A 17,399-nucleotide genomic window follows, 5' to 3' on the forward strand; every position below is an offset into this window, starting at 1 on the left:
GTGGTACCTCGGGTTAAGAACTTAATTTGTTCTGGAGGTCCATTCTTAACCTGAAACTGTTCTTAACCTGAAGCACCACTTTAGCTAATGGGGCCTCCCGCTGCCGCGCCGCCACCAGAGCACAATTTCTATTCTCATCCTGAAGCAAAGTTCTTAACCCAAGGTACTATTTCTGAGTTAGCGGAATCCGTAACCTGAAGCGTCTGTAACCTGCAGCATCTGTAACCCGAGGTACCACTGTATATTAAGTGTACCCATAAGCAAACCTTTAGACCACCCTTCCTCACCCCCTGGTGCTTTCCAGATGTTTTGTACCACAAGTCCCATTAATACCCCGGCTACCATTGCCAAAGGTCAGGAATGGTGGCAGTTGTAGCCCAGAATATCTGGAGGGCACCAGGTAGGTGAAGGCCTTGCCTTACCTGCTGAAAGCATACCATTCAACCATTCTCATTGCTACCATATGGGACTCCCCTCGGGCATGGTTCAGAAGCTCCAACTGGTACAAAATGCTGCAGCTAGACAGTTGGTGAAGATAGACTACCACCAACACATAAACCAGGTGCTCCAGAGCTTGCAGTGGCTTACCATATGCTACCAGGGCCAGGTGCAAGGTTATTGTAGGATCCCTTAAGGACCACTTGATTGCCTTATTTCCCTGCCCAGTCATTGGGATCTTCAGTGCAGTTGCTGTTAGTGGCCCCATATGGCTCAGATGCATATCTTACATCCACCAGGAAGCGTGCATTAAATAGCGTGGGCCCAATTCTTTGGAATTCCCTCCTGGCAGGGGTCAGGCAGGCCCCCTCCTTGGTAAACTTCAGGTGCTTTGGTTGAAGACATTTTTTTAAAAAAAATCCGCATGCATTTAAAGTTAACTTTTCTAATTTCATTGCTATTTTTAACAGAATTTATCCAGTATATATCTTTTGTAACATTATTCTACACTGAAACTTTAGAAACTTTGGTGTTAAGCAATTTATAAATTGTTGAAATAAATTGTTCAAAGGATAATTTATTCTATTTCTTCAAAGAAGTGTTGGGGGTGAGTGGAGAACTCAGGTACAGTAACAGGAAAATAGCTACAGGCTAGAGAATCCTTCCCACATTGGACATTAAGATTCAGCTTTTAACCAACTTCCAGTGAATAAGTGGATACCTGGCTGGCCTGTATCTGCTGTCTTGCAGAAAACACACCACTGAGAAGCACTGTGCAAAGAAGGCCAAGTATAGAGACATAGTATGGGCACATTAAGTCTGGGGGGACTTTATTGAATTAATTAACTGGTTTAGTTGATGATACTTCCCTTGGGAAGAAGAAGCTGAATGTAAGCAATAGATGAAATGAAATTAAAATACTGTAAGGTTTTATTTAAAGGTGACATAAGTTACATGTGTAAAGAACAGGACTGAACCTTGTCTTTACAGCTCTGGTCTTGACCATCCGTGTGATGCATAGAACAGGTGCTGCCTTACTTCTAGAGTAGGGATAACAAACCTGGAGGAACAGATTCTCACTGGCCTATCCAGGCCAGTGAAACTGTTTAGATGAGAGTTGCATTGTTTCTTATCTCACAGGCTAGGCACCCTTCATATTGGGAAGTAGGAGATCACCCCAGAGACTTCTGTGTCTCTTGAGCAACCTGCCATTTGCCAAAAAGACAGGCAACAGTAGATCAAAACCAGTGCATACTTGGCTCATGTACAGTTGTACCTTGGTTTTTGAATGCCTTGCGACTCAAACGTTTTGGCTCCCGAATGCTGCAAACGTGGAAATGAGTGTTCCAGTTTGCGAACTTTTTTGGGAAGCTGAACGTCCGATGAGGCTTCCACGGCTTCCAATTGAGTGCAGGAAGCTCCTGCAGCCAATCAGAAGCCGTGCCTTGGTTTTTGAACATTTTCGGAAGTCAAATGGACCTCTGGAACGTATTCAGTTTGAGAACCAAGGTATGACTGTATTATTCTTCCAGCCACAACACTGGCTTGGTTAAAAGCTGTGCACAAGGGGGACATAATGCAGCTTTCAACCTTGCAGGGGTCCATTGGCTTATGATATGAGAGGCTGTCTGTGAGACAAAGAGGAATTATGTTGATAAGAAAAAGAACCACATGAACTTTCTCAGCATGTGCCTCCCATTTCGATGCTTTTTTGTGATTGTGTTGTGTGGCATTGCTTCTTACTTCCAGCAAGTACTTTGCTGGAAAATGAGAGTATCTTGCAGTTATGGGAGAGCACTTAGGAAAAATCAAAGCGAGTCTGGTTGCAGCCCCCTTGATCATCAATTGGCCGTTCCTGTTCTACACTACTAAATATATTTTGGAACATAGATACCAAACCCCATGTCATTGGGCCCTGAGAAAGTCTATAAGCAGGGACCTGCTAGGAAGCATGAACTGATGAAATTTAAATTATCGTTTATTTTTTGTAAGACATTTTGAAAGGCAGTAGTTCTGCAGAGTCTACAAAGACTCTTCACATTTGAATCATTAATAAACAAACCAAAGGCTTTTTCCCCCCTTGAAGCTCACACACGCATAGTCAAGTGGTACTTTGACATAGCATGTTGTCATTTTTGATGAGTGCAGTATGTCTGAAAATTATTTAGGAATCTTCTTCAGTAACCATATAATAAGAAAACTAACTTGTAAAGCTATATCAGCTACAATGAAAATTAAGTATGTGTTTGAAGTAAATTCTTTTAAAGCAGAGTAAAAGGCATTGATTCATGTTCTGCACGAAAATAGACTTGAGACATTTCTCATAGAAACGTATCCGTGGGAGTCTTTAGAAGTAAATATTCATATTCTTATGGTTTTTCAGACTTTTTCTAGGCACTTAGAGGACTAACACCTCAATTTCACTTCAAACACTTGCAATACAATACATTAACCAGCAGGAAGTTACAGGCTATTGTAATGAGACAGGAGCCCCTGCTGGTTAATGTATTTGCATTGTGCTTGTTTGATCTGGGGGGAAAAGTTTTGTTATTAGCTCACTATCTCTACCCAACTACGCTCTCAATTCTAGGGCTTTTTGCAATAACAAAAGACACACTTGGGACAGTGTGTACTGTGTACTGTGTACAAATAAAGCTGCTTTCCGTAGACTGTTTATTGATCCATCTTGTCAGGGAACTGCCATCGGAGCCAGAGGCGGAGGGAAGGCTCCAGAGGGATGCCGGAGAGGGTCCCAGTAGGGAGAGAGGCAGCCCATCTGCTGGGGAAGGAAATCAGCGTAGCACCAGTGGAGAAGGGGGGCAGAAGGGGGAATCGGCGAGGGGGCTCCAGGACTCCTTGCCGGAGACCAGCGGGGAGAGCACGGGTCCTCCGCTGCCCACACCCTCCCTGCGCAGAAGACTTCCGCGCAGGGAGAGTAGGAGGAGACTAGGCATCAAAGAACTTCTTTGCTGGAAGAAGTTCAAGAAACGCCCACTGAAGGATTCTGCCAGCGATTGAGGCAGCCACGGGATAGAGGCTGTCCAGACAGAAAGGGTTCACCCAGGTAACCTAGCCAGGAGTGGCGACAACTTACGCACAAGCAACCCCTAGAACCATTACACATCTAGCCTAAGAGTGTCAAATATAACCAGCAGTGGCACTCCAGGAAGTGCCCTGCTACCTGAAGATGTTGGAAAATGAACCTGGGACCTTCTTATATAAAGCATGGTGCTTCACCCAAGGAGCAATGACCCCTCTCCACCATTTTATTATAATACAACCCAGATGTACGAACCAGATTTCTAGCTGTTGTTTCCACCTTGCATTTTCCGCTTTTGCAACAATGATGAAAAGAGAAGATCCTGCCGGGAAGACAGCATATTATTATGCTAAGGATGAAAAATAGTACTAAGAGGGATGAAGGCAGGAGGTCATCTAGTACACTTTCAGATGTTGAGGTTGCCAGATTTCCCTGGTGGCCTGGCCTTTTTACAGCAGTTCCATGTCAGTGACTAAGCCCAACAAGTGTCAGGGCAAAATCAAATAGCAGAATTGATTGTCGAGAATGATTTATAGACTTCTCCTTCTCCTCAGGTGCAGAGTATTTGCTTAGATTTTGCAGTGCCATTTCAAACCTGCACAAGACATTTCTCTTCTTATAGGAGCCTCTGTTTTTCGATTGCCCTTCTCTGTGCTGCGAATTCAAAATTACATTGTCCACTGAGCAGCTGATTGTTCAGGGAAGATGCATCTTATTGGTGGAAGCATGTTTCCCACAACTATTCTTCACAATCAGTACATGATACACAAGGGAAGTGGAGCTAGTGGGGAGTGAGTGTGTGTTTTACCCTCAAAGCAACTTGGATGAAATTTTAAAAATGACAAGTTTTTTTTAAAAAGTGTCCAATATGTATGTATAATAAAACTTATATGCAATGTTCCAGAGTTCTGAAAATTCAAATCCAACATACACAATAGGAGAGAGGCATGCAGCACTCAGATTCATCCTCAAAGCCTTATATTGACATTTGATTCTTCTTTCTACAGTCTCCTCCTTCCAGTCCCTCTGCTTATCCTCCAGCCAGCCAGTCTCTGGCATCTCTTACTTCGGCATTTTGCCAGCAGGCCCCAAACTTGGTAGCCATAGTCTAGCATTGACATGGGCAAATGATTATCGCTCCCCAATAATTTATACTTATTGGGAAAACATGACAAATGGCATAAAGTCTACTGTGAGCAAATCACTGTAGTACTTCAGTATATGTTTTGCTGAATTGCTTTCAAAAAGATTCAGGTAGGTAGCCGTGTTGGTCTGACACAGTAAAAAATAAATAAATAAATTGTCCAGTAGCACCTTAGCGACCAAACTAAGTTTGTTCTGGGTATAAGCTTTTGTGTGCATGCACACTTCTTCTACGAAAGCTTATACCCAGAACAAAATTAGACACATGATCAGATCAGCCTATAGGAAGCATGGGTTATAGAGATACTTTCAGAGTACAGCATTTGGTAAAATGGTTGTGTGATTTCAAGGTAATTCAAGCTACATTTACTATGCTACTGGTCTGTCCACATTAGGCAGAATTCTGGTGAACTATTGATTGATGTTGGGTTGGTTTCAGCATCAACCCACATGTTTCACATGCCAGTGAATTGTGAATTGGATCTGCATTAAAAAAAAATCAGCCATGGACCATTAGAATATAACTTATATTTATATCATACTTTTTCTAAGTGCTCAAAGCACTTCACATGCATTTTATATCTCAATATAATTTATGACAATCCTGTTAGTCTAGCCATTATTTGTATGCCCATATTAAAGATACAGTAAGATGCAGTTTACACTATGAAAACTTATCATATAATATACCGTAATTTTCGCTCCAAAACACGCACTTTTTTGCTCCTAGAAAGTAAGGGAAAATCCCTGTGCGTGTTATGGAGCGAATGCACTCGACCGGAGCCATGGCTGCCTTCAGTCAAGCAAAGCGGGAGCCGCTTGCAGGGCTTTGCACGGCTCTAGCTTTGATTGCTTTACAGCCAGGAGGAGGGGGAGGAGCCGAGGAGGAGGGAGGGAAGGAGAGCCATGGCAGCAAAGTGGGCAGCAGCCGCTTACACACGAGGAGGGACAAACGGGAGCCATAGCGAGCCGGAAAAGCGCCGTGTAGCCAGCAACAGCTGCTGCAGCCTCAGCTAGCAAAGGTCCGTGCGCTCTCTAAACGGAGCAATGAGGCTGCAGAGGGACGGCAGGGCACAGGAGGGCTCTGAGCCACGAGCGCAGTGAAAACCAGTAAAAAAGTTTTTAAAAAGGCTGCTGGGGACAGGAGGGCACGGGATGAGGGAGAGGGGGAAATTACGATTCTCCCAGCGTCTCAGCTGATCCGCTGAGCAGGACTTGGGTTGCAGGGGATTCACCATTAGCTGCGTAAAGCAGCAAAGAGGGAGAGAAGGAGCAAAGCGGGAGAGGAAAGGAGCTGCTTACACTGCTGTAAGTGGCTGCTGTCTGGTTGGCTCCTTTAAAGCAACAGTGCTCTTTCCCTCCCCCCTCCCCGCTCAGCTCACCGAAAAGCTCCTTTTCCACACACCCCACGCGAGCTCCTTCTCCCCTTAAACCCCTCTCCTGCATCATTAGCAGCATCCTTCTCTACACACCCCACGCGTGTTCCTTCTCCCCATAAACCCCTCTCCTGCATCATTAGCAGCATCCTTCTCCACACACCCCACATGAGCTCCTTCTCCCCTTAAACCCCTCTCCTGCATCATTAGCAGCATCCTTCTCTACACACCCCACGCGTGTTCCTTCTCCCCATAAACCCCTCTCCTGCATCATTAGCAGCATCCTTCTCCACACACCCCACATGAGCTCCTTCTCCCCTTAAACCCATCTCCTGCATCATTAGCAGCATCCTTCTCCACACACCCCACGCGTGTTCCTTCTCCCCTTAAACCCCTCTTCTGCATTATTAGCAGCATCCTTCTCCACACACCCCACGCGTGTTCCTTGTCCCTTGAATGCTTTTCCTTCTCTCCCCACTTAAAACGTGGTTACAAAGCACGGATCCACATGGATCCTCAGGATTTTTGCACTGGGTCACCCCAAGTTCACCATCAGATCACATAGCATATCCATGGCTACAGCCTGCACCAAAAAACACACACGCACCCACTGTTTCATGGGGCTGCAATGGCGCAAAAACGTGGTTACAAAGCATGGCTCCACGTGGATCCTCAGGATTTTTGCATTGGGCTACCCCAAACTCACCGTCGGATCACGTCTGTGGCCACAGCATGAACCACAAAAATCATACATCCACTGTTTCGTTTAGAATATTTTTTTCTTGTTTTCCTCCTCTAAAAACTACGTGCGTGTTATGGTCAGGTGCGTGTTATAGAGCGAAAAATACGGTATTAATTCTTAACTTGCTACAAGATCATTTGTCATTTTTGCTCTTAGTTCAGCTATTCCTCTTGAAGTAAAAGGTGTTCATATCCCAGCTGAAATTTCAACTAGGTAATTTCTAACTCACATCTCATGTCACCCCAAGGCTCGATCTGACTGGCATTCTGATCATACCCCTTAATTCCTTGTTTTCTTTAACTTCATTCTGCAGGTGACAGTGCAGAGCATGAGCTCTTTATTTAAGCATGACAGAAGAAGCAAACCTTGGGGTACATCAGCTATTCTCATTAATAGGAGACAAACCAATGCTGTATTGTGTTTTCAATATTCAGTTGGGAGCCACCCAGAGTGGCTGGGAAAATAATAAATTATTATTATTATTATTATTATTATTATTATTATTATTATTGCCTTTATAGAGCAAGAACTCTGGATGTGTCCAAGTGCTCACTGCCAACAGTAGTATGGTTCTTTAGTTTTGAGAAGTAATTTGCTCTGGTGGGAACAGGTCTGCAGTCAAGACCAAGAATACTTAGGATACCTATCTGGATTGGCTCACAACTCTCATGGTTACTCCCAAAGACCACCTGTCCACCTGGTGGAAAACTTAAGGCACCCAACCTCTGGTTGTTTAGCATACCAATAATTTGTTATGAAATCTTCTCCCGCCATTAGCCTCTGTCTCAACTTCATTGTATCCAAAGTTAGTCATATACAGCGTAGATCCCATGAAATGAATAGGCATCATTTCAATAGGTCTTCTCAGAGTAGAACTTGTTGGCTGTAACCTTGTTTTCCCAAGGGACCACTTTGCTCTATGATCATGAAATCTAAACCAATTTTTATACATCAGGAATAATAGTTTAGAATTTAGTACTTGAAATTTATATATTGTTGTATTGTAAATTGCTTTCAGATGCCTCACAGGAAGTGATTGATAAATGAAGTTATTTTTAATAATAATTCCTAGGGTAGATTGTTCCAACTATAGCTAGCCCCCTTCCTCACTTTGTCTACCTCATTGCCTTGCCTCTCCTCCATGTCTGTTGTTTTCTATCAGCCAGTCAAACACCATTCAGAGGCACGAAGCCACATGTTCCGCCTTAAGGGAATTTGTCTACCTTTGAACAAAGTTTGCAGAGTTGAACTATATTTCAAGGGAATTGAATCCAGTTCCTCTCCAGACGGGATTCCCTGGATGAAGAACAGAATACAAATATTGAAAGGTAGACTGCAGCTTGCATTCAGAGACTCATGCCTAGCTACTTATAGAGCCTCATTATGCAGCTTGTGACCCCAGAATCTCAGGTCATTGTGAAACTTCAGAAATTATCTGTTCTCCTGGGAATAGGAAATTAGAAGCATTTCAGCTCTTCTTTTTCCCATTGTCTGCTCTGTTTCCAAGATCTTGCTTTCTTCCCCCCCACCCCCCGTCCACATAGCCCAAACCCCTGCCATTTGCATTAGCCTGTTGCATTGAGACCTCTATGGCATCCTATTAGACCCCTATTACCCCTCCCCATTTCTTATTTGACAACAGGAATATGTGCCACCTCTGTGAATCTCTATCACAGAAACCAGCAAAGTATAAACTGTCAATTCATTCAGCATGGGATTGAGGAAATCTGTCCCTGTGTGTTGTTTCCTGTAACAATTTTATTTCCTTCAACCATTCTAGTGATTCAAGCTCCACAACTATTTTTATTCTCCTGTCCCTCCTTGGCAGTGTGTGTAATAATAAATGAATTTCTTTTGTACCCAGATGGGAATTCAACAGTCTTTCGCTAATCTCATCTAGCAATTAAAGCACAGTGAAACTTCTCTGTGCCATGCCCAAGATTTCAAAATATCATGTCTCTCTGGCGATAACATGTTTACACACATGTCAATGTGATCGGGGACACATGTAGACTCAATAACACTTGGTCTCTTAGCTATGAGGCTATAGCAGAGTTGCATTAGATTCCCTTGTAGATATTTTTTGTGTTGCTTTGTGTGTTGGAATAGATTTTCCTGGCACTTTCCTGGTCCTGACACAGCCAGGGGGAACAGTGACAGCAGTGACAGATGTATCTACTGCTCCAGGAGCCTTGCTGAACATGACAGAGTATCACTAGGCGTGGATATGCCCACAGCTAGTAAAGCGCTACCTCTTAGGATTAGACTGCCAGAGCTGGCAGACTAAGCTAGTCTTGGTGCCAAGTGATCTTGCCCAGCTGTTAGGAGATGTCTGAGTCTTTTCTGTGTTGTTTCATGTCAGCAAAATGGGTGATGTGTGGCTGTAGGTAGCTACATCAGGTTTTCTTTTGAGCTGATTCCTAAAGTGGATATAACTCTCAAGAAAGAATGGGGGGAGGGGGAGCTGCCTCATGCCTTACTGCACTCCATAAATGGATAATTTTAATAATGTGCCAACAGCAGCAGTTTGAAGTAACTCAATGAGTAAAAAGGTCACCATGGCCATAAGTTACTCTAGCATTTGATCAGCGGACTCCTTTTTTGAAAGACTTTTAAGTCTCATTATTCACTGCTTATAAAGTCACTTGAGATATAAAAAGACTTTTTATAGTAATGAAAGAACTCCCACAATTAGCCAGAAGGCAACCATCTATCTTTTTAAACTGCTCAGCTCAGAGAAGACCTGGAGTTTCAAGCACTGGTACAGGATGAATTGTGATGACAGTGATAAGTTGCCCATTCATATGGCTCATATAGTCCTTGCCGTACAGCTTGTGGGTCGTCCCCCCCTGCTTTCTCTTTCCCTCTTCCATTTTTTTAAAGAAAGATGTTTCTGAGGAAGTGTTGGGGCCTATAAATAACACACAAGATGGCATTTATTATAGGTAAGTTGAACATGTCTAATTTGATCTAATGTAGCATTTAAAGCAGCTAGCAGTATGGTTATTCACTAAGGAAATCATTCCTTTTCTTGTGAATGAAACTGAAATATGATGTTTAGTGTAAAGCAAGGAAAGTGGAAACTTAACATGGAAATAGTCGTCCAAATTCAACCATCTTGCCCCTTACCTATGAAAACACCACCATATACAATATATTTCACAATGGCTACGTAATATGTGGGCCAGTAAATTGCCAAGCAAAATAAAGCATTTTTAAGTTTGTAATAATTGACTGAGAAATTCTAATTATGCTAAATGATAAATCCATATATTTTATGTGTATTAGAGCTAGCTGAATTCATATCACCATAAGGCAGAATTACAGTAATTAAAAATCAGTTGGTCAATATAACATGCAATTTGCATATTAAATACACTCTGGGCTCATTAAACCACCATCTGGGAAAGCCTAGAAATGTGGATTATCATCCGGATGTGATATATGCAGATTCTACATTTATTCCACTTTCCCGACACCCCATTTTGTTTGGTGACAGCATGACAGTGCTCCCAATACAGTCTGATACAACCAGAATTCTTGAACAGTGGCTGTTTTGACAGGACATCTGGTGTGATAAGCTAGTGAACTTGGAAAAATGGGGAACCCCTACAGAAAGATGTATGTATATAAATAGGAAGAGTGATAGAGCCGGGTGATTTGCATACTTTACATATTTTCTGCAGTCTGGATAGGCACTCCTGAATATCATGCTGTTCCATACCCTCCAACATTTCTCCAATGAAAATAGGGACACCCTATTCAATAATAATAATAATAATAATAATAATAATAATAATAATAATAATAATAATACCCCACTGATCTGACTGGGTTGCTTCAGTCACTCTGGGCAGCTTCCAACATATATAAAAGTTACTTATCTCCTTGGTTCGTGTGTTGCATTTTTCCATACCCTCCAACATCTCCTAAGGAAAAGCAGGACCTTCTGGGATCCAATCAGAAACCGGGATGGCTTCTGTAAATCCAGGACTGTCCCTGGAAAATAGATACGCTTGGAGGTTCTACTGTTCCCTTTGTGCAGGTAAATTTCACAGGTAACGAAAGCTTTCTGTCAGGCAACACTTTAGTTGTTGATACAACTGGAAGCACCATGATGCTTGGTCATATACATATTCTTGTTAGTGTTGTCAATATCCAGCGGATTCCCGTTTTTTATTATAATTGCTCTCTTCTGCTTAACTCTTATGGATGGAACTGGAGGCCTAGGAAACATGAGGATCTTCCATTGGTTCTTCTAGATAACTATTGTCTCTGCTGACCAGCAAGCCATTGAAACAAGGACCATATGGCTACATCACTGAGCTATGGCCACAACTCTTCAGGTTGAAGACAATCTTCAAGTCAAGCTGATTTATTCCAAGGATAAGATAGTTGCTTGTTGTGTGTCAGCATATGTAGTATTGGCTAGATAGAATCTCACAGTGGAGTGTACACTAACATGTGTCCCTGCCATGGAATTTTGCCAGTGAGGTTTGGCTAACTGTGATTTGTTGGCTTTGGGGCAGCAAGTTTTTTTGTTTGCCCAGGTTTCTTAATGTCATCTTTTACGTAAAGGGTAAAGGGACCCCTGACCATTAGGTCCAGTCGCGGATGACTCTGGGGTTGCGGCGTTCATCTCGCTTTATTGGCCGAGGGAGCCAGCATACAGCTTCCGGGTCATGTGGCCAGCATGACTAAGCTGCTTCTGGCGAACCAGAGCAGCGCACGGAAACACTGTTTACCTTCCCGGCGGAGCGGTACCTATTTATCTATTTGCACTTTGACGTGCTTTCGAACTGCTAGGTTGGCAGGAGCAGGGACCAAGCAACGGGAGCTCACCCCGTCACAGGGATTCGAACCGCCAACCTTCTGATTGGCAAGCCCTAGGCTCTGTGGTTTAACCCACAGCACCACCCGCATCCCTAATGTCATCTTTTAGGGTGTTTTTTAAAAATAAATAAATCCTGAAGCTGTATTTGTTCTCTTGCTTCTGTTGCGGCTGCTTTCATATTTATTGTAGTTTGTGTTTTATTTTTATAACTACCATGGCCTTGCACTAATAAATCAGGATGCAAGTACCTGTAATATACAACAGCAAACGAGGAAGCACTTTTCTTAAAGAGACAGTTTGCTTTTGGCAACACTGAGCCAAACTCAACACAGCAAAACAACAAGAAGAGTGGGCCTCTTGCAGTCTAAAAACAAGACAGAAACCAACACAAATTTGTTGAGGTTGTTATGGGTTTGACATTGGAACCACAATTTATCATTAGGATAGCGCTGGATAGTCATTTTACTTCCTGCCCTTTATATCATCTATTTATAACTCCTCTTCCTTCCCTGTGCTTCATTTCACAAATGTGCTTGTGTGCTTGCCAAAGATATGGTTTGACTGCCTTTGGGAATGGCAGTGGGCCAGGGCCAGTTGGTTGCTAGAGCTAGCATGTGCATGTGTGTGCATCAAAGACAAAAAGAACCCCCTGTTTTCTTGTTTTCTGATATTGATAAATTTATGCACGTGGCTGGGTTTAGAGAGATAATCAAAGGGGGATGGCTCCTTTCCAAGCAGCGGCCACCAGCCACTCTGGGGAAGTTTTTGACAAGTGGCCCAGATTTCACAGTTTATCCAAAAGGCGAAGAGTGTTCATTAAACAGAAGCTTTATTAAACAAGGCAGTAATATGGTTTCTATGTGGGGAGATATGCTCTTTACTTAACATTCACAAGTTGCTTATGGATTAATTAGCCCATCTGCTCCAACAAATGTATCCCAACCTCTTTTGTTGAGACCAAAGAGACCAACCGCAGAAGTCAATATTTTTATGCTCTTTATTAATTGATTACAGTTATATCCTGCATTCTACCTATGGAATTCAAGGTGAGGTACTTGCGCTTTCTAAGCAGCCACCTGCCCCACCATTGACCTGACTTAAATCTTTAACAACGTATGTATTATCGGCCTCCTGGATTCTATTGGGGGGGGTGTGTGAAAACATTCTAGAAACAATGTGTTCTTTTTCCCAAAACATACCCGAAAATTATATAGTTTGCAGTAAATCTTAGCAAGAAAGAGACCAATCTAGCCCCATCCATTGGCCAGAGAATGAATAGGTGCTTGCTTTCCTCTTCCTTCTCCATTCCTTTTTTCATTTCATATCATGTCTATTAGATTGTGAGCCTGTGGGCAGGGACTGTCTTACTTTTTAGTATCTGTTGGCACTTAAATTATTTTTACTTAAAATGTTCAAACTCCATTTCTAAACGTGCGAATTCATCAAGGGCAGTTCTTTATGCTCTGAGAAGCAGTCTTGGAGAGATGATGAATCCCTAGCTCAGAAAGGTAATCATAGGCAATGTTTTCATCATGTTCCCAGTGCTGTTTATCCATGTAGATGGAAAGGTGGTGGAAGAAGCCCTAAATGGGAGAAAGAGCAGCCCAGTCTTGGGACAAAATGAGGGTGCAAAGGGCAGGCCTGCAGGCAGCATTAAAGGCCTCTCTGCAAATCTTTTGAGTGATACACCCAGTGCTTTTTTCCAAGAAAAATAGTTGCCAGAACCCATCATGAAGTAGTTACGGTAAGTTGCTGGGCAACTCGGGGCAGCCCTGAACAGATCCTAGTTTGACAACAGCTGTGTTCACCGCCGGTGGAGGTTCTAAAAACTACGACAAGCTGTCTCTGTAGCTGGTTTGGCAGTCGTCTTTGGTTCTGCTGCAGGTCAAATAAATGCGTCCCCACCTCCCTCGTTCTTTTAGATTCAGGCGGATGGCTAAGGCAGCTTGGAATGGCCCTTGTGCAAATGTGTGCGAGTGTAGTGGTAGAGGCCTAGCTGGAAAGCTTAAAGCCTGCTACCGCTACACAGGAGACAAATTGAAGAAAAGGAAATATGAATTGGCCCTGCACCATAGCTTAACCAATCGCAGCTAGGAGCTAGGTGGAGTCATAGATCTAAAAAAAGAAGTATAAACTTTCGCACCCTGGCCAGCTTCCATTTTGACTTGAAATATTCATTTTGGGCTTCTCAGAAGTACATAAAGGCAAGAAGCGGATGGGGTGGAGCACCAGCCTGCAATGTTGCGCACCTGAGAGGTGCCAGAACTGCACTCTGGTGCACTCTGACTGATAAAAAAGAGCACTGGATACACCAGTTGTGTTGCCGGTGCTATGAATTCATAAGTTGGAGAGCCAACACATTGATTTTTAAGCTAGACAACCTAGACCCTTATATGACTAGAGATGAGCATTGGTTTCACTGGATGAGGGCAATCATCTGCAGCAAGTAACTAACTGCAGGATTCTGCATTTTGCAACTACCACTAAGAGGTTTTATCCATTTGCCAGGCTGCTTACCTTAAAAGACCTTTCTCCTTTTGCTGTACCCCTGTCTACCTGTCCTATAATAATATAGGCAACTGGCGCCTCAGGGTCCCTGATATAGGAATCCCTTGAAAATGCTAGATGCCTTAGACCAGTGTTACATCAGCACATCTGATGTCCACAGCACATGCTCCAGGCAATCCAATATTTCTACTGGTTTGTGCAAATGAGAGGCGCCATAGTGGGCTGTGCAGTCTGCCCACCTGCTTTGAGCACAGAAACCAGGCAAATTGGCACTTTTCTTTTCCAGTGAATGTTTTTGTGTAAAGTAGAGCACACACCAAAAGCATGAAAAAGTCAGTGTAAGAGACATAGGGGGTCTGAGGCATGTGCTGACGCCTTTCCTTTCCCCAAAGGTAACTCTTAATGGGAACACATTGTGGTGAGATTTGCTACCAGGTAAAAAAGACACTTTTCATGCTAGGAGCAAAGAAGTGTATTGCAAACTCCATATGCATAGCAATAATAATATAATATATATTTAATTTTTTAATATTCATTGAGGAGATGTTAACTGCCATTATATACTGCGTGTATCTTTTCTTTTCTTTTTTGCCAAAATTGGCAGGATTTCTAAAATGGGTGACCTTTAGTCAGAATAACTAACAGTGTTGATGAACTTCAAATGATGATTAAAAGAAGATGGTTGTGTCCTCAGTGCTTTACATCCTCCAAGGAAATCATATGAGGATGGAAGCATTCTAAAGGTCATGGGATCCCCCCCCCCGCCGCCCCAACTTTGAGGTAAAAAAGAAATGTTGAGGGAGAGCAAATTTAATTGTGAAGTGAAATACTTCTTGTGTAGTCATTAGCAAGTTAGATTTCTTCCTTGCACCAGCTTTTTCAACCTAGTAGTTGGTTCTACATTCTGCTGCTGTGCTCTTTTGGTTTTGGTTTACAATCGTAAAAGGGGATTACTAATTTTATTTATTTATTTTGCCTGTGATTAAACATTAATGTAACAATGCTACATTACATTGTCCACTAAGAGTGTATTTCTTAGCTTGCTTCTTTTTTATTATTATTTGAAGACAATTTTATACAGTCTCAACATCAGAAGGTTTTACAATGATAATAACCCAAATACAGTCAAGAGCATATCTCATATGTTTTCAGTAGTACCAAATTCTTCACTCCCCACATACCCATTACTTCCCTTCACCCATGTGTGATCTTCTTTACACAACATTATTCCTCATTGTGTTAACCAAAATTTATGTTTATTATTCCATATATATTATAGTAATGTTTTGTCTCCTTGCATGGTTTGCCTATTGCATATTAAATTTAAGCTCTAAAACTTAATCTTTTTATATAATCCTTTACGCACTCCCACTCTTTGTTAGTTTTTGACTTGAGCAGCCCCTAATTGTTGCTATTAATTTTGCCATCTCGGCAAATTCACAGATTTTAGCTCTCCATTCTGATATTTGTGGTGTTTTTCCTCTTTTCCAATTTTTTGCCACTAATAATCTGGCTGCTGCTGTTGCTGCTGCAGCTTGCTTCTTATATACCCAAGTATGTACGTATATCTGTTATCTTCGATTGTATCTAACACTGTGTGTACATTTCCTATATTCTCCCTGCAGCCCCTGGAGGGGACCCTCTAGAGCAGATTTTGGGGCATGGGTGCTGCAAGGAGGTAGAGAGGAAGATGAAATCCTGTTGCCTGAGCTGATGTCAACTCATGCAATGCTCATTTCCACCCTTTAACTGTAAATCACTAATACAAGGCAGGGTGGATCATCCATTTCTCTTACATTCTTTTCCCTAGATGTATTTTTTAAAGGATGCAACAAACATGTACTTTTTATTTTCTCTGCTTCTTTCTATTTCCAGGAGAATAATATTTGGGAGTCGCTCTATATATTATAGAAAAGCCGTAACAGGATTTTGTTTGCTATCTAACATCTGTCTTCCGTCTTGCTTTGGCGTCACAGAAGAGTTATGGTTAAAGATTATATAAACGTTGATAAAAGATTAGATAAATCACAATGTTTTGCTTCTGATATCCTTTCTTTAATGCTAAGCTGGGTGACATTTGTTTTGCCTTAGGTCAATGGGAAGGATCTTTCCAAAGCCACCCATGAAGAGGCCGTGGAGGCTTTTCGGAATGCAAAAGAGCCCATTGTAGTCCAGGTCCTTCGGAGAGCACCTCTCATCAAAACACCTGGGAGCTCACAGGATGTTCGGCTCATGGATGCTTGCACACAGACAGATATTACGTTCGAGCACATCATGGCTCTGGCCAAGCTAAGACCAACCACACCTCCGGTACCGGATATCTGCCCCTTCCTGCTTTCTGACAGGTATGATGTAGGATTTGTTTCTGCGGCACCGGGAACCAATGCAACAAATGATCACTACCAAAACAAGACTGGAACTCCTAGGCAGAAGCTGGCTGTTCTGAAGTTCATTGATTTCAGTAAACTAGGAGATCCATGGACAGGGGGCTGCAGCCCCCATCTTCAACTGCAGTGTCTTATTTTGACATTTTGTAATGCTTTATGTGATGCTTTAATTCAGGTTGTAAACCACTTTATTTATTTATTTTTAAAAAAATAAAGCAGTATCGGAATTATTCAAATAAATAAAATCTTTAGAAAAGTGCCCTGTAATGACTTGGAAACCCATAATCCATTATGGATCAGACAAATTTATGGAGAATAGGTTTTTCAGGTGTGGTGTGTGGCAGGGCTAAATACAGTTGCATTAGGACACAGAAGAGGCTCTTGTCTCATGCACCAAAGCATCTTCTTAGCCAGCGTGGAGAACAGGTTGCTAGAACTGGTGAGCCTTTGAACTGATCTAGTAGGGCTCTTCTTATGCAGACCTGTGTGTTTCTAGGTTCTGCACATGAGTTTGGAACTCTTCTACTGAGAAAAATAAAACGTCCACTACAATGCAGGCTTTAGTCCTGTTCAAGTGTTTGGCCTAAGCTTGAGCATCCAAATGTGTGTACAGTTTATTGCAAAGCTTTGAAAGGGACTAGAGGTGGTTGGAAGTCTGCTTGATCAAGAACCCTGTGTCATCAATGTGCAAAGGTCTGAGAGGGAGCCTCATGCCTGGGGACACCAGGGTGAATCTTACCTGTGCGCCCATGTGCTTTTACTGCTTTTAACCCCTTGTGTGTTCAGGCAAATCTCTGACAAGGCTGTTGGCTTTCTCCATTCTCAAGTATCACCCTGTATCAGTGACTTCTGGGATTTCTGTTCTGTTTTATTGCATCTTTGTTTTCAAGACAGAAATGGTTATCTCAAGCCAGAGCTGCCTCCTTGAATG

General features: G+C 42.5%; 2 protein-coding genes across 4 annotated transcripts in view; one reads left to right on the forward strand and one right to left on the reverse strand.

Annotated features, from left to right (window-relative positions):
* Window positions 1-17,399, reverse strand: part of LOC310743925 (uncharacterized protein) — a 797,205-nt gene that overhangs the window by 586,700 nt on the left and 193,106 nt on the right. The gene's annotated exons all lie outside the window — the stretch shown is intronic.
* Window positions 1-17,399, forward strand: part of PDZRN4 (PDZ domain containing ring finger 4) — a 220,950-nt gene that overhangs the window by 160,834 nt on the left and 42,717 nt on the right. For both annotated transcript variants that reach the window (XM_083574417.1, XM_083574418.1), the window contains one exon: window positions 16,173-16,426. In XM_083574417.1, the coding sequence (XP_083430543.1) occupies window positions 16,173-16,426 (254 nt within the window). The remainder of the gene's footprint in view (window positions 1-16,172; window positions 16,427-17,399) is intronic.

This window comes from Podarcis filfolensis (genome assembly GCF_964270895.1).
Source record: "Podarcis filfolensis genome assembly, chromosome: 10".
Classification (NCBI taxonomy): Eukaryota; Metazoa; Chordata; class Lepidosauria; order Squamata; family Lacertidae; genus Podarcis; species Podarcis filfolensis.